At 50.7% G+C, this 20,659-nt stretch overlaps 1 protein-coding gene across 3 annotated transcripts in view; it reads left to right on the top strand.

The window, feature by feature from the left end:
• LOC139703511 (steryl-sulfatase-like) overlaps window positions 1-20,659 on the top strand; it is a 100,634-nt gene that overhangs the window by 55,392 nt on the left and 24,583 nt on the right. For all 3 annotated transcript variants that reach the window (XM_071606994.1, XM_071606993.1, XM_071606992.1), the window contains exons 6-7: window positions 859-1,282; window positions 7,098-7,234. In XM_071606994.1, the coding sequence (XP_071463095.1) occupies window positions 859-1,282; window positions 7,098-7,234 (561 nt within the window). The remainder of the gene's footprint in view (window positions 1-858; window positions 1,283-7,097; window positions 7,235-20,659) is intronic.

Genomic DNA, 20,659 nt, shown 5'->3' with positions numbered 1-20,659 from the left:
AATGATAAATGGATGGGCGGGCAGACGGAAGGAAGAATGGATAGAGGGGTGAAACGTGAATGAGCCAGTGATCAGTAGGTAGATGATGGATAATATGGCGGCGGAGAGAGTCATGGCAGATGATAGACAAACAGCTGGACATGCACAGAGGATGCTTACAAACCTACACGTACGCACCGTCCTATCATATTTTCAGTTCTGGGAGACGGTCCCATCCACCTGAGTGATGTCCCCTTGTGCTTACTGATTGGTTTTAAGCTGCTCACCTGATGAATCCCAGATGGTGTAGCCAGGCGCGGTAGGGCACACCTGTGATCCCAGCGGCTCAGGAGGCTGAGGCAGGAGGATCGCAAGTTCAAAGCCAGCCTCCTCAACTTGGCGAGGCCCTAAGCCGCTCAGCATGACTCTGTCTCTAAGTAAAATATAAAAAAGGCTGGGGATGGGGCTCAGTGGTTAAGTGCCCCTGGTACCAGAAAAAAAAAAATCCCTATTATCTTTCTCCCTGCCCCCCACTCATTTGGTGACACGATTAATACTTTATAAAAACGTTTTGAAATGATTGCTGAGCCACTGGGTGTGACTTCCTCGTGCCCCTGGGGGTAGCTTTAGAGTCAGGGTTCATTTCCCGCATTTAATACCCAAAGAACTCGATTTAGGGTCCTCAGATTTGTTCTTACGGCACGGTTTGCCACCAGGTCTGGGGAGGACCCCGGAAGGTTCTGTGGCTGCTCTTTGGTTTCTCTGCTTGTGGGTAGTTTGCTGGTTTGAATCTCCAGGTCCCTTCTCCTCTGGGGGGGGGGGGATGCGTGGATCCGACACGCCCGGGACTCAAGTTGTCCCCGCCACTTGTCTTCTCAGGGAAGTGGCACCTCGGCATGAACTGTCACAACAAGACCGACTTCTGCCACCACCCCTTGCGTCACGGCTTCGACGAGTTCTTTGGGATCCCCACGACCAACCTCAGGGACTGCAAGCCGGGGGAGGGCACGGTCTTCGCCTCGGCCCACCGCTGGCTGGTGTCCGTCCCGCTGCAGGTCATCGGGCTGGCCGTGCTGACCCTGGGGGCGCTGCGCTGCCTGGGGCTGCTGCGGGTGCCCCCGGCCGTCTTCCTCGGCCTCCTGCTCCTGGTGGTCCTCGTGCTCCTCCTGTTCCTCTGCTTCCTGCACTTCTTCCGGCCGCTCAACTGCTTCCTGATGAGGAACTACGACGTCACGCAGCAGCCGCTGTCCTTCGACAACCTCACCCAGAGGCTCACGGCGGAGGCCACCAGCTTCATACGACGGTGGGTGTCCCCTGTGCGCCTGGGGATCCCCGGGGAGAGGAAGCCCTTGGCTTGATCCAAAAAGGGAGGAAGGTTCTCTAGACCCATGTCCCGTCCACGCCCAATGGGCTTCTCTGGCCGGGTCTCTGCAGGGGGGACGCAGGACCCACAGGCTATGCATTAAGGGGACTCCCCTCGGGAGGACCCCCTCGAGCAGGTGACCAAAGGCCCCGGGAGTCACCTCGGGGTCCACTGAGATGTGCACAATGACAGACGATGACCTTGGGGTCTAAACACATGGAAAGGTCCAGAATATCTTAGGCCGATCCTCGAGCCCAGAATCTCCGTGAATTAACTGTGTGACGTGTGCAATGGTTTGGGGTCTGGGGGATCCCATTTGGTCCGTGGTCTTGGATATTTGGGACTTAATTGTGAAACACACTTTTTAAAAATTCTTCTAAATTTGTTCTAATTATATATGACAGTAGAGTGAACTTTGATACATCACATATAATGGAGCATGACTTCTCCTTCTGGTTGTACGTGACGTAGAATCACACTGGTCATGGAGTCGTATATATGCACATAAGATAATAATGTTGGATTCATCTACTGTCCTTCCTACCCCATACCCCTTCCCTCACTTTCGCTCCCCTCTGCCTAATCCAGAATATCTTGATTCTTCCCTAGTGCAGCCCCCATTGTGAATTAACATCCACATATCAGAGAAAACAGTTGGCTTTTGTTTTTTGGGGAATTGGCTTATTTGACGTAGCATGATATTCTCCAGCTCCATACATTTACCAGCAAATGCCATGATTTCATTCTTCTTCAAGGCTGAGTAATATTCCATTGTGTATATGTACCACATTTTCTTTTTTTTTAAAGAGAGAGAGAGAGAGAGAGAGAGAGAATTTTAATATTTTATTTTTTAGTTATCGGCGGACACAACATCTTTGTTTGTATGTGGTGCTGAGGATCAAACCCGGGCTGCACGCATGCCAGGCGAGCGCGCTACCGCTTGAGCCACATCCCCAGCCCCCACATTTTCTTTGTCCATTCACCTGTTGAAGGGCACCTTGGTTGGCTCCACAGCTTAGCTGTTGTGAATTGAGCTGCTATAAACATGGATGTGGCTGCATCCTTTAACGCAGCTCTGAGAGAGACGTGCTCATGACTTGGTGGTCTGTTGTGGTTTGAACGGGGTTTGTGGGCTCTGGAGATCCAGCCGGTGGAGGCTCAGTCCTTGGTCTGGCAGAGTAGAGGTGGTTGGCCCTTTAAGAGGCGGGGCCTACCAGGAGGTCATTATTTCAAGGAGGACATCACTCCCGGAAGGGACTGGTCGGCTGCAAATAGCTGGGCATCTTTCTATGAGTCTGCATTTCCCAGCAATGTCTCAGAAATATCCATCTCTCGTGCAAGGACGGTCCCTAAGTGGCCCTTGGATTCTGTGGCCAATCCTTTATGAGACCAAGTTGTCTTTACAGAAGTGACTTAATCGCTTGATCGTGTGAATCTGGGGCATCATAGCAAGACATTGTTGTGGTCTCTCAGTGCAAGAGTTTGGAAGAGAATCAAAAATGTTTTCAATTATCATATTACGATTCTGAAGCCTGACCCGATTATTGGGATTCTATTGAGATTTTCTGCAATTTTCTCCCAGAACCAGAGGTTTGAGAAGTTTCAACAACACCGTGCTTGGAGATTACGGTTACTGAGTTATAATGAAAGGGATTTTTTTTCTCTGTCTCTTGGAAATAAATGGTTCTCGTGTACATGACTCTGATTCACACGGCTGGTATTAGGGAAAAAACTAGCATTTTTAGGCCGTGATGTTGTTGACAAAAAGATGCTTCTGACTTGCATGGTCTCAACATGCAAAGACTGAAAGCAACGAGGTAGAAATCACACTTGGATGAAATGGCCCTCTTGTGTTTTACCAGTTACCTGATTCAACAGAGATGTCAAGCAAGAGTCCCGAGAGATTTACCTCCAGATAGTGCCAAAGCGTCACAGCAAAAGTGGCTCGGCGCAGTGTTGACACGGCATCTTTTTCCCCAAAGATGTGAGACACAGGTGCCTTTGAATTCAAAATTGCCCAATTTAAGCCCAGCACAGTGGCACACACCTGTCATCCAGCGGCTCCGGAGGCCGGGGCAGGAGGATCGCGAGTTCAAAACCAGCCTCAGCCAAAGGGAGGCCCCAAGCAACTCAGGGAGACCCTGTCTCTCAATAAAATGCCAAATAGGGCTGGGGACGGGGCTCAGTGGCCGAGTGCCCCTGAGTTCAGTCCCTGGTACCAAAAAAAAAAAAAAGAAAGAAATCTTATTTAGATGTGTTCAAAGTTTTAAAAACTTGTGTGTGTGTGTGTGTGTGTGTGTGTGCCTGGCTCCCAGCGCATCATACATCAGAGATGTCGTAAGAAGCTCTTATTTATAAACGTCACCGTGCATGCCGTGTTGCTGGCGGGATTTCTGTGCACGGCGAGCTGCAGATCGGGGAGCGGGAGTGACAGCCCTCGGGGCCAAGACGCTTCACGGGTGTGACATGCCCGCAAATGAGGTCGGCTGCGTCAAAGCCGGAACGTGCCCCGGGATCCAAGGCACCTATTTCCGAGGCAGGAAAGTGATGGTTTGGCCTAGGGAGCTGCCTCCTCCCAGAGGGCCGCACAATTAGATGAGGGGTGACCCCGGAGCCGGCTCCTCCTCCGTGCCCTCTAGTTAGCAGGAGGTCCACGTCACCGCTGCAGAGAGGAGGGAGCTGCAGGGTTGGAGAAGGGACCCAGCCCTCCCCGTGCGTCCGGAGTCCTGTCTCAAAGCTCTGGTCTCGGTGCCGTGCGCCGCGAATCCCACTCAGGTGCAGGACCAGACGTGACAGAGACCAGCCCCTGGGTGGTGGCTGCCAGGTGTGCAATGAGGCACCGAGGACGTTCACATTGTCCTTGTGTGTGTCCTGCACACCCATGTCCTCTGCTCTCTCTCGGGCAGGTTTACTGACAGGCACAGTCAGCGTTAACGGGCAGGGAGCTGGGGCGTTGCACGGGGCCAGGGCCTTGGCTCCAAGCACAAGAGTCTGCACCCAATGCCTGAGTAACCAAGGGAAGAGACGGTAGCTGTGTCTTGTAACTGTGTCACCAAGTAGACCTCGGTGCCCTTTTCTCAGTCTAGCCATCACTATGAGGGTCTATCTTGCAAAAGAGAAATGATCTAATTTTTTTGTGTGTGTATCATGACCACACAATGAGAAAGGAGTGATAATGGGTGAATTTAGGCAGATCTTTGTTGTCGTTGTTTTTGCGATGCTGGGGATTGAACCCAGAGGCACTCTACTATGACCTACACCCCCTGCCATTTTTTAATTTTTTTTTTATTTTGAGACAAGGTCTTGCTAAGTTGCTGAGGCTGGCCTCCAACTTGTGATCCTCCGGCCTGAGCCTCCCGAATAGCTGGGATATCAGGCGTGTGCCACCGCACCTGGCTTAACTTGATGATTGTATTCACAAAGCAGTGTCTTCTTTAGTTCAAGTGAAGGTTGAATTTTTAAAAGGTGTCATCCTGTGTGTGGGTGGAACAAGAATCACGTTTTAAGTCCTCTCGCCCCAAGGGAGACAAACCTCGGTTACTCTGCTTTGTGAAAAGCCAGCTTTGCCCTCTAAATTGACCTGAAAGGGAGGCCTTCTTGCTGAGGATAATCATGAACATTTCAGAAATTACTCTGACTCATTCCTAAAAAAAAAATACATGCATGCTCACCGTGAAGGATGAGCCCTCAAGAACAGGGCTGGCTTTGTACCACCCGCGTCATCGGTGTGGCTTAGGGGGACCCAACTGTCAGGTTCACAGATTCATGGGACATTTGCTTTGCATAGTCTCTCCTCCAGGCCCTGTTGACGTAAGTCCTAACGACTTATTAAATATAGATGTGCACACTTTGAGAGGCCGTTATTAAAAGTCAGGTAGATGCTGATTCTTCTCAGTTGAGCTCAATCAAGGCTAACTCTGGTGCTTCCTAAATGGGTCCCTTAGCAAATCCCAAACTTGCAAATGACGTTTTTAACAGATCTGCTTCCCGTCTGCATCCCCCTAGAGTATTCCCTAGAAGGAGAGAAGTCCCTCCTTCTGGCCTATTTTTTGATTTTTTTGTTACTAGGGATTGAACTCAGGGACACTCAACCCCTGAGCCCCATCCCCAGCTGAACTGAAGACAGTGTCCCCTTAGGGTCCAGTGGGGGGGTTCGTTGCAGGATCTGTCCCAGATCCAAAGTCCACGGACGCTCAGGTGCCTGACCTCAAATGGCCTGGTGCTGGTGTGTAAGCGACGCTCGTCTTCTTACGTATCTCAACCGTCTCCCCGTGGCTTATAACACCTAGGGCCACGCCAACGCACACTTGTTAGTGTTATTGAGGGATTAATGACAAAGAACAAGATCTGTACATGCTCCGCACAGAGACTCTTCTTCTTCTCCCCGAATGCATGCATCTGGCCCGAGGTTGGTTGAATCTGTGGGTGCAGAGCCCCCGGATACAGCAGGCCTCCAGTGGACACTTATGGAAGGATGGTCTCCGTGCGCCATATTGGATCATGGAGGTGCATGGAATTCCTCGCTTACCGTGGCATAAGCGAGAACCGCTACCCTTTGCAGGAGTGGCCACGTGACTCCAGAGAGTGGCCTTTGGTGCCCTCGGTTTCCTGGTTCCTACCCGACTGTGGTCACCAGCCGCGGGGTGTGCAGAAGGAATCCCAGGTGCCCCCCCGGAGCTGGGTGGGTGCTGGGAGGGTGTGGCCAGACGCAGTGGGTAACTCAAGGTGCTGTCTTCACTGGGTACCAAGGTGTGTGAGAGTGTGTGTGTGCACGCACGTGTGTACAATGGGTGTGAGCATGGATAGATCGACAGGTAGACACGTAAATAAATATGCATATAAATACGTCAAGATACGTATGTGAGTAGAGATAAACACACACACACATTTAATATATATATTACCCTCTCCAAAGTGAAGATGGCCTGCAAGATGAGTATTTCAAAGTGAATGCTTTTTCCGCGATGTCCGAGTTCATGTTAATTGCCATATAGAGAAGGAAGAGTAAAATAAATCAACCCAATCTGCATCTCTCCCTGATCACACCGTACCTGCAGCACCTCTATGTCCACATGTCATGCCACCAAAATGCCTGGAAGAACAACTTACAGGAGGAAAGATATCCCTTGCCTCACTGTTTCAGAGAATTTGATCCATTGTTGGCTGGTTTCACGGCTCTAGGTCCAAGGGGAGCAGAACAAAATGGCGGCAGGGCCTGGAGGAGGAGAGCAGCTCAGGACAGGGCACCAGGGAGCAGAGAGACAGAGAGAGGGGCAAGAGGGAGCCAGGGACACACACAGTCCCCAAGGCCTCCCCTACCTCCGGCATGCCCCACGGCCCAGTAGTAGTCCATTCATGTTATTAATCCACCAAGTGGATTAATCCACTGATGACGTCATAGCCCTGGTGATCCAATTGTACCACCTCTGAACAGTGCTGCAAAGCCGAGATTTGGGGGGACCCTGCTGATGCAAACCAGAACAGGGCTCAGGTCTCAACGATGTCATCCTTCTTGTTGCCGTGGAGGGTCACAGTGGGCTGGCTGCTTCCCGGGGACCCTGCAGAGACTGGCCTGTCCTCCGATGGAAGGGCCCACATCAGGGAATGACACTGTGGACGTCTGTGCGTTTCCAAATGGCATCCCTGAATGCTAAGCTGGTCCTAATCAGAATGGAGGGGGATGTCCTCTATGGTCCCTGACACTCTCTCTCTCTCTCTCTCTCTCTCTCTCTCTCTCTCTCTCTCTCTCTCGCAGGCACACTGAGACTCCTTTCCTGCTCTTCCTGTCGTTCATCCACGTGCACACGGCCCACTTCTCCTCCAGAGAGTTCGCCAGAAAGAGTCTGCACGGCCCTTACGGGGACGGCGTGGAGGAGATGGACTGGAGCGTGGGTACGTGCGCCTCCGCGGCCGCCTCCCTCTTCTCCTTTGTCAGTTTCTCCCTGTCACCCGGACGCCATGGGCGACCAGGCATTTGTATTTCTTTTCAAAAAAAGAGAAGCCAGGAAGACTGTCCCGTTCAGACTTAGATTAAAAACGCATGCCGCAAACTGGGTTCAGTGGCGCACACCTGGAATCCCAGCAGCTCGGGAGGCCCAGGCAGGAGGATCGGGAGTTCAAAGCCAGCCTCAGCAACTTAACGAGGCCCTGAAAAATTCAGTGAGCCTCTGCCTCTAAATAAAACATGAAAAGGGCCGGGGATGTGGCTCCGTGGGTAAGCACCCCTGGGCTCAACACCCAGTACCCAAAATAACGTATGTCCTCCAGGCCCGTAAAGGATCCTAACTGTACCGTCGTCATCTTGCTCACCTGAGCAATCTTGATTTGTTCCATTGGGATTAGGGAAGGCCACGGTATGTGGATTTTGCAGAGGAATAAGCGATCACGGGGCGCGGGATTCTGTCTTGCATCCCAGTCGTCTCTGGCAACCACACCCATGCTCCAGTGTCCTCTATTTTTCCTGCCTCCCATGATGAACCTGGGCGATGTCTAAAATCTCCTGGGTGTTTTGTTTGTCTACTCTGAAGAATTTGGAGTAGGCAGGTGGTAGCTTCCTCCTCCAGCCGAGAGAACAGATGATTCAGCAAAAGAACAGGGGCGAGCAGCAATGATACATGCTCAGCTGGGAAAAGATGGTTGTGCATAAAGAACAGGATGACTCCGCCAAAGAACAGGAGTGGCACCAATGGTAAGTTGGGAAAAAAAAAAATAGGAAATGAGGACATTATCTCCGTGGAGCTTTTGTCTTACTCACAGGGTTGCTCTACTACTAGGTTTCATTTTTTTCTTCTTCTTCTCCGGATGATTTGGAGAGTGTTTTTCCCTCTGAGATCTGTTGCAGGCTCTGATGGAAGAGGTAATTGGGTTTTCTCCTGTTTGAACAAAAGATAAATTTCTCTGTGTGTCCCGTTCATCTGGGTGTTTTGAGAGCACGTTTAGGTTTGTCAGAAGGGCCTTTCTTCCTCACTCACGAGACTCCTGCAGATTCTGAGATGTTCTGCCATAAAGCACGCGGAAGGCGGTTTCTTAAAAAGAAATATTTTTTTCTGGGCAGAGGAAAGCTGACGCAGGATCGGTGAGCTACCGAGGACCCAGGGGAGCGGCTCGCGGGGATTTGTGTTGTTTTTTCAATCATCCTACCTACGTGTCTTACTGAAACACGCTAAAAAGGAAGGTTTGGACAATCGTCTTTTTTTAATTTGTTCTAATTAGTGACACAGGACAGCAGAATGAATGCACTTTGATCCATCTCATATAGATGGAGTGTCACTTCTCCTCCTTCTGGTTGGACATGGTGTAGCATCACCCTGGTCCTGTGGTCACACATGCACACAGGGTCATAATGTCCCATTCATTCCACTGTCCTCCCTGCCCCACACCCTCCCGTCCCTTCACTCCCCTCTGCCTGATCCAAAGCACCTCAGTTCTTCCCTAGACCCTCCCCCTTATTGGGAATTAGCATCCGCAGATCAGAGAACACAGTGTCAGCCTTTGATGTTTTGGGGACTGGTTTAGGTCACTTTGCGTGTTAGTTAGTTTCCAGTTCCATCCGTTTACCTGGAGGTGAAAGTCCATCAGGTTTTATTGCAAAAAATGTGAGGGCGCTACAGCGGCGACCTTCTCCCCCCGGGGTCTCGCGGACCTGGAAGGCGCGTGCATAACCAAGAAGTCTCATTATGTCATTGTCCCCGGGGTCAGTTCCTCCCTGGGACCTGGACTTGGTTGCTGTGTTCTTAGCTGCGTGTGTGGTTGTCGTATCCGGAGAAAGGCTGGCCGCACGGATAGAGCCCAGGGGTTTGGAAAGGGGCCTCACGGTGGGACCCTACAGGGGAGACCAGCCTCCCGGGTGGTGGTACCTCTGTGCAGATTCCAGGGGTGCTCCACAGCTGTGTGTAGAGTCACGGTGACTGCCTGGGGACAGCCTGCCCTGCGCCTGGCCCTGGATTCTGCACACATGTCCTTCCCTTTGGGCTGCTGGGGCCCCATGTCACGTTCTCATTCCTCGGGTTCCTCGGGTAAGGCAGGGGGGACTTGCAAAAGGTGAGGTGCACAGCCTCAGGTGACAGAATTCCTGATGCATCCTCCATGTTCACAGGCCGGTGTCCCCTCCTGAGCCTGAAGCCCACACCCCCTCTGCCCCTTCTGTCCACATCATAATAAAGACCGGGTCGTGGCTGGGCACGGTCAGCACAGAGTCTCAAGGAAAGGACTCCTTCCTTCATTAATCACGATTACGCGCTGCCACCTGGGTGCCTGGGCCTTGTGTGCAGGAGGGGACCACAGCGACGAGAAGCCGTTGGCCCCCCACAGAGATTGAAGAACCCTCCGGGACGTGGCGCAATGAGAACTCAAGGGCTGGCAGGCGCAGGAGATGGGTGCAGCTGGCCACCCCCTGCAGCCGTGGAACCCCTGAGGCCGTCATGGTCATGGGACGTGGCCACGTCGGATTTCCAGTCCCAACTCATGGCATTGGGGTCGGGGGAGGGCATAAATGTGTAAGACCCCAAGTGGGCACCTAGAAGGTCAGGGCCGTCCTCGGGGCCATTTGGACCGTGATGTCGGCGTGTTCATGGAGGACAGGGGGGTGGACGGAGCAGGTGGAGGGATACCTCGGTTTTTCCAGGGCCGTCTCCTCTGCAGCGTGTACCACCCTGGTGCCCCCAGCTGCAGTGCATTAAGCAGAATTTGCATTCAGTCAGCGTCCATTCCCAGCCTGGGGCTAGTACCGGAGCTTCGTGGGCAGGGTCAGACTCAGCGAGTTGTACGTGATTAAGAAGGGAACGCGAGCAGGTCAGGGTAGGTCAAGGCTAAAAGGGACGTCTGCCTTTAAAGAAAGACTCTTACTGGGGAACAAAAGAAATCCCAACCACGGCTCAGGGTCCAGGTCAAATTTTTTGGTCTATTTGTTTTTGACTTTCGAGAGTCTCAGTTTCCGAGGAGAGTGGTGAGTCTTTCTCATTAGCTAGAAAAAATTTTTAAAAAAGAGACCTTCAAGCTAGGTCCTGAGGTTCCCGGAGGCTTCGCGGGTTCAGGTGGTCAGTGCCTTGGAATCTGTGGCTTGGCCCCTGTTGGTGGTCATGTCTCAGGGTTGCTTTTCCTTTGATGGCAACATCCTCTCTGGTCTGCTGAGGGCTGGGTGGTGCTACGTGCAGAGGCTCGGCACAGAAGGAAAGAAGGGGTGCATCCATGACGATGCTCTGGGGAGACGGGGCGCTCTCAGTGCCTCTGGACTGCCCCTGACGCGTAGTCACACATGCACAGCAGACATGGCCATGCGTCCACCCCTCTGCAGGGGTGCAGAGTAAATCAGACGTTCTCCTTCATAAGAGCGCAGGATGGAGTCCAGGAATTATAAGAAATCTCTGTTTATGGAAAGCAGAGCTACGGTCTGAGTCCCTCCGATATACGGAATGATTTTATCCAGAGTTTGGCCACTGGACGGGGTGCTGCCGGGTTGCCCATCTTCAAATGCGGCCCTTCTAGGAGGATTGGAATAAAATAGTTATGGGAACTTAGGGTGCAGGGTGCAGCAAATAACCCCCCCCCCAGTTTATAGGTGCATTTATGGGTGCAAAATTGCCCTGGGTTAGGTTGCATGGGGAAAAGCGCTTTTTAGAATTTTATACACCAGGTGCATACTAGGTGCTCCATAAGTAACTTTTAAAAGTGAGATCCCGCTGGGCGTGGTGGCATAGGCCTGTCATCCCAAGCGGCTCAGGAGGCTGAGGCAGGAGGATCACAAGTTCAAAGCCAGCCTCAGCCACTTAGCAAGGCCCTAAGCAACTCAGTGAGACCCTGTCTCTAAATTTAAAAATAAGAAGGGCTGGGGATGAGACTCAGTGACAAAGTGCCCCTGAGTTCGATCTCTAGTACCAAAAATTAAAGTGAAATTCTAGAGGACAGGTGCCTGATGTTTGCAAAGCCCCGTCCAGAGATTGCTAAGAGCATGGTCCTCAATGAGGCTGGGTGTCTTTCCCCCGTCTATGTAGATGACGGCCCAGCCACGGGCTTAGATAAGACACCCTGCCAAAATGCTGAAGGCCACTGAGCACCCCATCACCCACAGTTTGTCTCCATCTAGATCTAGGATAAAAGCTGAGACGTCAACCTTCTTCTCTCGCCTTCTCGCAAACCGCGAGGCCTCCACAAAGCCCGCGTTCTCTTGGTCAACCTTCTGTTCAGCTCGGAAGGTGGCCCGGACCTCAGGGCTGTGTGTCTCAATAAGTAACTTGCAATTCAGTGTGTGACCTTTCCGTCTTGAGTAAAGTTACAGAAAAGTGGAGACAGATGGAATTCGGGGGGGGGGGGCAGAGAAGTTCAAGGAGGGAGGATCAACTCGAGATGCATCAGAAAGGGGTAAATAAAGGGACAAATTGAATGCAGCCTGTATCGATTTCAGAAGGGTTGTGCATGATATTGGGGAAGCCGTGGCCGATTGAAGACAAACGGGTGAATTTGCAAGAAGGCGTAACCTATCAGGCTGTGTCTGACGTCAGCTTTGCTTGCAGATGAGGATTTCGGTGTCGGTATCAGCAATGAGCCTGAATCTGTTTTCTGTTGCTATGAATGAAAGCCACAGACTGATTTATAAAGGATGAAGGTTTGCTAGGCACACGCCTGTCATCCCAGCAGCTCAGGAGGCTGAGGCTGGAGGATCACAGGTTGGAGGCCAGCCTCAGCAACATGGAGAGGGTGGGAGGGAAAGAGGGCAGATGGGAGCCGGTGCCTTGGCTGGCCATGGAAGAGAGACTCCAAAAGACCTTGCAAGGGACGGTCCTGGTTCCCTGGATCTGTCGGATGATGGGTGGGAGGCAAGTTCTGTGTCTCGAGGAGATGGAAGATTCACAGGGAGCCTCCACTTGACAGAGAACCCCCAGCTCAGCCGTGCCCGGCCGTGCTGGGGTTGTTAGGACTGAGTAAATGCAGTCACTTTCAGGGCAAGGTTGACGGCTGGGCAGGGAGAGGGCAGGTGGGATGGTGACCATCATGGCGAGGGAGATAGGCACATCATGCACCCCGCGTTCATCCACAGAGCCTCTTCCGCAGTAGTGGGCACAATGCGGAGTGAATTCTTAAATGTGCTGCCCATTTTCATTTCATTTAAACGTGGGCTTTGTGTCGTTCCGGTAAAAATCGATCCATAAATCCACACGTCATCAGCTGCAGGGTAGACTGATGATAGAACGGGAAGCCCAGAGGAGAATATGGTGGAAATGTGAAGGTGACGTTTCAAGGCAGACACCCAAGAATAGATGACATATTGAATGAGCTTTTGCTGGAGGGGAATAAGGTTGCTTGTTTCTGGCACTGTGCTAACGGTTTTCCGTGCACTTAATGATGGTGGTGAGGATGATGGTGGTGGTGATAGTGATGACAGAGATGATGGTGCTGCTGTTGATGGTGGTGGGGATGATGGGGATGGTGTTGACGATGATGATGGTGCTGGTGTTGATAATGATGATGATGATGATGGTGTTGATGGAGATGATGGTGGTAGTGATGATGACCATGGTGATTTTGATGGTGGTGATGATAATGTTGGTGATGGTGATGGTGATGGTGGGGATGTTGTTCATAAGGATGGTGGCACTAGTGTTGATGGAGATGATGGTAGTGATGATGGTCATGGTGGTGGTGATGGTGATGGTGGTGGTGATGGTGATGGTGGTGGTGGTGATGATAGTGGTGGTGGTGGTGACGGTGATGATGGTGGTGGTGACAGTCATGGTGGTAGTGATGATGGTCATGGTCATGTTGATTCTGATGGTGGTGGTCACGGTGATGGTGATGATGGTGATGGTAGTGGTGGTGGTGGGGATGGTGATGACAATGATGGTGGTAGTGTTGATGGAGATGATGGTAGTGATAATGGTCATGGTGTTATGGATGGTTTTGGTGGTGGTGATGGTAGTGCTAATATCATGGTGATTTTGGTGATCATGATGATGGTGGTGATGATGATGATGATGATGGTGATAGTGATGGTGTGGATGGTTTCATGATGATGGTGGTGCTAGTATTGATGGAGATGATGGTAGTGATAATGGTCATGGTGGTATTGATGGTGATGGTGGTGATGGTGATGCTGATGGTGATGGTGGTGATGATGATGGTGATGGTGGTGATGGTGGTGGTTGTGGTGGTGATAGTGATGGTGATGATGGTGATGGTAGTGGTTGTTGTGGTGGTGGTGGTGATGATGGTGGTGATGACAATGATGGTGGTAGTGATGATGGTGGTGGTGATGCTGATGCTGATGCTAATGGTGGTGATGGTGGTGATGGTGGTGGTGGTGATGGAGGTGGTGAGGACGATGATGGTGGTAGTGAAGATGCTCATGGTGATGCTGATGCTGATGATGATGGTGGTGATGATGCTGATGGTGATGGTGGTGATGATGCTGATGGTGAAGAAAACTTTGACAATGAATAAGAGATGAGGAGGAGGAAAATGGTCGAGGGGAGGGATAAGGGATACAGTCGTGATGCTTAAGATCAGAGACGTTAGTTTTATAGTGAACTGGCGTCTAGAAGACCATGAACCTTACCCCAAACACGAAAACAGCGTCTGGTGGTGTGCTGGGCTTCTCCCCGGCCCTGCCCGTCCTCTGGGCTCTGCGTCTCTTCCTCGTTGATCCCAGGAAACCTTTCCTGCCGGTTGAGTTTGGTCGGTGAGACTAACGCAGAAAACATATCGGGGCGTATTTACCTGATTAACGGTTGAGTTAGTCTTTCTGTGCATAAAAACCACGGAATGGATAAATCAAAGCGAAAAATCAATAGACGTAAGCACATGAAGTTGAAAATTTCTTGACGTCAGGAGAAAGGATCAATAATAATCTGGTTGAAAAAAAAAAGACAAAAAATACGTGTTACATTAATCTAAAATACAAAGTCCCCAAGATTCCGAAAGAATTCCTACGAAACAAATGGTAAAAAACCGAGTATCCTGAAGATGCATGGGTCGTACCCATTTTTTTTAATCAGTTCACAGTATATTTTCTAGCTTTCCATATTGTGGATTCTAGGGAAAAAAATGCTCAAATGATAAATGAAAAACAGCAACATTTTTTTAAAAAAAAAAAAAATCACATATGCCCTGTAACAATGGTTCCTAAAGAGATCGGAAATTTTTCTTGTATTTTTTTAAAGACTAATTAAACGACAAAGAGAAACAGAACAGGTCAGTCCCGCGGACCTTTCCGGAATTTTCCGGTCCTTCCCCTCGCGTCCTTCTTTCGGCCGACGAGGTGCACTTTAAATATGCAACCACCAACACCGTTCGCTTCTGAGTCCCCAGGCATCCGTGACACGATTATTAAACCTCAGCTCAAGCCACACGTTGGACGGCTTCATTGGCATGGTGGTGCTCGGGTGTACCACAAAGTCCCCTTTTGGGATCATGAAAAGGCTCTGTGTGTGAGTGTGTGTGTGTGAGTGTGTGTGTGAGTGTGTGTGTGTGTGTGGTCCAAGTCGTTTTCTTACACAGTCTTATCCAGTCTCTCCTTGATCACACTTGCAAAAGACAAGTTTATAAAAGGTCCTTAGGTCAGTAACTTTAATGGGCGTTAATTCCCCTGCACGCGCACTGGCTTAGTTGTGGATTCCTTGAAATATGGCCCCCCAGTCCCGTCATTGCAAACCCCTATTTAGTAGGTAAGTGTGGTATCGACCGTCCCTTCCCGGAGCTTTTGGAGAGGGGCTGGTCTTAAACCACTCTTGTCTCACAAGCAGGTTTTTCCATGCCAGCAGGCGTAGACAGGAGGGACGTGCCATCATCCCATCAGAGAACACCGTTGACCTAAACTTAAGATGCACCGCGAAGCCTTGGAATTTGAGGTAGACAGACGTCCAGGAAGGGAGGAAGCCCCATATCGTAGGGCAATTGCTAGTACCTGCCCGGCTCTGCATGACGCTCTCTCCACAATTGCCAGATGTGCTCATGAGACCCCGTATAGAAGCCCAGTTACTTGCTCGGCTGCAGAATGACCCAGTGAGCAAGGAGACACGAGTCGTTACGTGTTATTGCCTGAAGAGGTATTACCAACACTATGTAGAAATAGTTAAGATCCTCTGGGGACAGTAGCACACGCCTGTGGTCCCAGCTGCTCGGGAGGCTGAGGCAGGAGGATGGTGAGGTCAAAGCCAGCCTCCGCCAAAGCGAGGCCCTAAGCAACTCAGGGAGACCCTGTCTCTAAATAAAATACAAAGTAGGGCTGGGGACGGGGCTCAGTGGGTGAGTGCCCCTGAGTTCAATCCCCAGTACCCACCTACCCCCCCAAAATTAAGACCTGACATCTGTTTTTAACAACATTTAACATCACCTCTGCGTGATGCTTTACCGTCGTCTGTTTTTTTTCACTCAAAGATATATTTGAGCACTTTTTGTTTCAATGTTTTGAGTTTCCCTCTTAGACTACAATTTATTTAAGCATCCCTACATGAGGAACATCAGCAGATTCCTATTTCCAGCAGAGCTGTAGTGAATATTCTATTCTGTAAAGCTGAGTGAACTTGTGGGAACTATTTGGAAATGAAAAGTCAGCCAAATTAAAATGCTGTATCAGAAAGCATATTAAAAATTCTAATTTTATATTTCAATCTTGCCTAAAATGGGATATCCTTTTTCCCCCACTGTGACAATACAGTACTCACTGCTAATCTATGATAAATGCTAATTCGTCCATCCTCCCACAACCCTAGATATTATCAATCTATTTTATTTGTCAGGTGACAGCCACAATTTCATCGTTTAAATTTTCCTTTCCTCTTGCACACAGAGCTGAGGTGCTGTATGTTTTAGTGCATGATTTCATTTCTTCTTCTGAGAATTCTCTATTCATATTCATTGAGCGTTTTTTATTGGATTATAGATTTTTTTTATTATTATTGACTTGTATGGGCTATTTACATATTAAGGACATTACTATTTTATTTGTATGTCACAAATATTCTGCCTCATTCTTTTGTCTTTTCATGGTACTTATAGACACATGGGTATGATCAATGTCCTTGGTCAAGCCTCAGCATGCCTTCATGATGGGTAGAGTTTAATGGGGCTGACATACAGGGGGACCAGCCAGACAGATGTGGCCAGGTTCCTTATCTTGCTGGGTCTGCATTTCCTTATCTGTAAAGTAAGTCTGTGACCTCGTGTCTCTTGCTGGGTAAGGTGTTGAGAAATGCCAGGGAGAATCTGAGCACCTACGATTGTTCACAGGACTTTCATATCCTCCCAGCTTTGAAGGATTCTGTCCTTCTCTTTCTCCTGTGTGTGTGTGTGTGTGTGTGTGTGTGTGTGTTTAATGTTTTGGAGTGAATGGGACCCGAACGGCTATAGGTACCTTGGAGCCCAACTTCACGAGTCTGAGTCTTGGGACCTTCTTTGTAACCATGAGAAGGAAATCCATGCAGTGGGGTCTGAAATAGTTTGGGAGCAAGACTCTTCACCTATGGTCCGAAAGAGCCACTTCCCCAAGCGTATTGGAGTGGGAATTGGGGGGATTGCTCACAGGGTCTGCTGGGAGCCAGGAATCTGGGTCCTCGGGCAATTTCTGGGCTCCCCCTCTTGGAGAGCAACTTTCAATATGGCAGCAGGAGCCCCAGTGTGAACCACCAATGACCTTTTTTGAGGGAGTACCAGGGATTGAACTCAGGGGCACTCGACCACTGAGCCCCATCCCCAGCCCTATTTTGTATTTATTTAGAGACAGGGTCTCCCTGAGGTGTTTCGGGCCTCGCCATTGCTGAGGCTGGCTTTGACCTCACGATCCTCCTGCCTCAGCCTCCCGAGCCGCTGGGATGACAGGCGTGTGCCACTGTGCCTGGCCGCATGGATTACTTTAATCCACAAAGTGCTGCTGTAAGACATTTTACAGCAGCCCCTACACAGCCCTGCTTTCAGCAGCTTGAAATGACTTGAGGGCTGTTGGACTTCATGGAGACAGCGGACCTGGCTGGGGGTGAAGCCTCAGTTCTTGAGCTGCGGCAGGTTGTCTGTAAAACCAGCCCGTGTGAACTGGTGGCATCCACCGGTTTCCTTTCAGCCTCGGGTTTTTGCGTTTGCTTTGCATATTACAAATGCATTAACCCGAAAAGGGCACCTAGGCAGAAGACAGTAGAAATGTCACATGGGGAGGTCCTGGGAGACTTGGCTTCATGCTTTTTCTGGAACCACCAAATCCTTCCTTAGTAGCCCATTTAATTTGCTTGGTGACTATTTCAACAAAAGACACATGGGGGGGCCAGAAGCTTGGGTTCTATCTATAGTTAGTAGACTCCATGGCTCTGGCCCAAGGGGAGCAGAACAAGATGGCGGCAGGGCCTGGAGGAGGAGAGCAGCTCAGGACAGGGCACCAGGGGGCAGAGAGAGCTCTGCCCACCAGGGACAGGACAGAGACCCCCAAGGCACAGCCCAGGGACCCCCTCCTCCAGCCACACCCCACCTGCTGCAGTCACCACCCAGTGAGTCCATCCAAGTGGATTAATCCACTGATGAGGTCACACCTCTCATCATCTGATCATTTCACCTCTGAGCCTTCTTGCATTGTCTGACACATGAGCTTTTGGGGGACAGCTCTTATCTCAACCTCCGTACTGATAAGGTACAGATGTGGCTGTTGGGGGGGTCTCCTGCAGACCACGGCTGGCGTCGGTGTGTCTGGGGACCTGAGCTCACGCCCTGAGCTGCCCTTGTGGCCTTCAGTGAGGAGGGTGTCTGAAAGGAAGTGTAGACTGGATCACTCGAGCCATCCCCGACGAGTGGCAAGCTGTCAGTCAACGCATTTGGTCGTGATTGGAGTGGACAGGCAGGGACGGCTCTATGATTGATGTCCCGGGGGTCACCAAAGAGAAGCGCCCTTTTCCATTTTCTCTCTTTGGCTTTCGATATGGTCAAGTCCAGTGCAAAAAAATCCAGTCCCGCAGCAGAAGGGAGGACGGACGGCGTGCAGGGCATTGTCGAGACGGAGAATCCCGAGGGGCTGGGCATCCTGGCCGGAGTTTGTGGGCCCTGGGAATGCTCTGCTCTCCCTGCTTCTGTTTCTACCCCACAATCCGGCCCAGAGAGGAGGGTGACGGCTGCGTTTCCAGTTGACTGTGGCTGCAGAAGTTCAGACTCGCTCTAGTTTGGACCTTGGCTGTTTTCTGAAACCCCCGTGCTCAGGGCGTGGTCCCCAGCCTGGCGCCGTTTCCCGACCTCTGCAGGAGGTATCTTGTTATCGCGTCAGAACGCTGACTGATACAATCTAATCCGTTTCCTGAGCTTCATTGGCCTTGGTCCTGGACATGATCCCCTGAGCCTCTACCTACCTGGTCGACCTCATCAACCTTAGAAAGCCTGGGTCACCTCCCATGATCAGATAAGATAAGCTGGTGGCCATCCATTGTTTGTTTTGGGGTATCAGGAATTGAACTCAGGGGCACTGGACCCCTGAGCCCCATCCCCAGCCCTGTTTTGCATTTTATTTAGAGACAGGGTCTCCCTGAATTGCTTAGGGCCTCGCTTTGGTTGAGGCTGGTTCTGAACTCACGATCCTCCTGCCTCAGCCTCCAGGGTCGCTGGGATGACAGGCGTGCACCCCTGTGCCCGGCTCACCCAACCCTTCTTTTGTGCAAGAAGAGAGAGTCCAACAAATGCAGCGCCCTAGCTGAATCAAGAGTGGACAGGCTATGTTGGCTCTGTAGTTTGCCCGTTCAAAATATCCCCTTCCAACCTGGAAAAAATGCACCGCTCTGGTGTTGCTGACCCTATGGGAGCAGCTGTCCAGAGTGACTTTCTCCCAGACACGTGAGTCTCTTTCCATGGAGTGGATTCTACAATCTTGTTCCACGTGTCTTTGCTCATCTATGCATAAAAACACTGCGGTTCTCTGCAAGAAAGGGAACCAGTGTGCACGTGCATAGGACGGAACTCACTCAACTGAGAGCTCCCAGCCCAGCGCAGAAAGGGTCCTGTATAGGATGGCCACCTCTCCATCCTAGTTTCCCTGGTCACCCTAATTACGTTAATTATTAATTTTATGTGTATTATCCGTTTGTGGAAGTTGCCGTTAGTGGTGTTGTGTTTGACATCCACAAAGTGTCAGCGTTGGTTACATATTTCACCATATTTCCTTGTCAAAGGGCGGTCCTTGGGCCAGGGGTGGTGGCGCACACCTGTCATCCCCGTGGCTCGGGAGGCTGAGGCAGGAGGATCGCGAGTTAGAGGCCAGCCTCAGCCACAGTGAGGCTCTAAGCAACTCAGGGAGACCCTGTCTCTAAATAAAATGCAAAATAGGGCTGGGGACGGGGCTCAGGGGTCGAGTGCTCCTGAGTTCAACCCCCAGTAACCTGCCCCAAAAGGGGGGGGTCCTTGGGTCTCATTTTAGCCTGGTCCCCAGGAGATAGATAAGCTGCTAAAATTTGAGGGACGCTGGTGTATTACAGAAATTCACCGCGGAGTCTGTGTTCTAAGGACTTGGTCTTGAGGATTCAGGAATGAGCCAAGCAGGTTGAAAGACGACGACGTTCGTCTAATCTGCCCTCGAATGTCACCTTTGCCTGCTTGTCCACGGCTATGGGGGACGTGATCAGGCGCGGCTCATGAACATGTTTGGGATTTTCAGGTTGATGACAGGGTGCGGAAGTGAGGAGTGGTCCCTCCGTCAGTGGATGGCGAGGGTGTGACTGAGATCGAGACTGGGCTCCCCTTCTTCTTTCTACCTCCTTAGCCCCTGAAACCCACCCTACAAGAGTTTCGTTCCCGTGCCCCAGAATTGAGGTCCGGTGCACATTTGCCTGACTGAGCCCTGGACTGCATTGGGTGCAAAAAAAAAAAAAAAAATGCATGCAGATCGCGTCTCTCTCGGTGTTTGGCTGTTTCACTTAACATAACGCCTTCCGGTTCCTCCCGTTTTCATGCAAATGGCAGGATTTATTCTTTACCCTTCTTTACTTTAGAGTGTCATACAGAATAGTCCACATCTTCTTCGTGTTCGTTTTTGATGGACACCTGGGCTGATTCCATCTTTGCTTACTTGGAATAATTTTGCAGTGAACATTTTGGAGGAACGTCCTTTCTCTTCTCCGTAGTGGCTCTGCAAGTTCACAGTCCCTACGACAGCGTGTGACGACAGGTCCTTTGGTCCCACATCGTCCCCAGAATTGGCTGCTGTTTGTAACCACCATTCTACTCGAGGTGGCGATGGCATCTCGGGGTGGTTTCTGTCTGCATTCCGCTAGTGGTGAAAGTTGATGGGGCATTTTCATGAATCAGTCGGCCTTTTGGAGGCTTTGGAACTTGATTTTTATCCCGTAGATAAATGACCCAACTTGCAGG

Source organism: Marmota flaviventris, chromosome Y (genome assembly GCF_047511675.1).
Source record: "Marmota flaviventris isolate mMarFla1 chromosome Y, mMarFla1.hap1, whole genome shotgun sequence".
NCBI classification, from domain to species: domain Eukaryota; kingdom Metazoa; phylum Chordata; class Mammalia; order Rodentia; family Sciuridae; genus Marmota; species Marmota flaviventris.
Note: the sequence above shows the minus strand (reverse complement) of the source record. Positions and strands in the feature narration are given on the sequence as shown.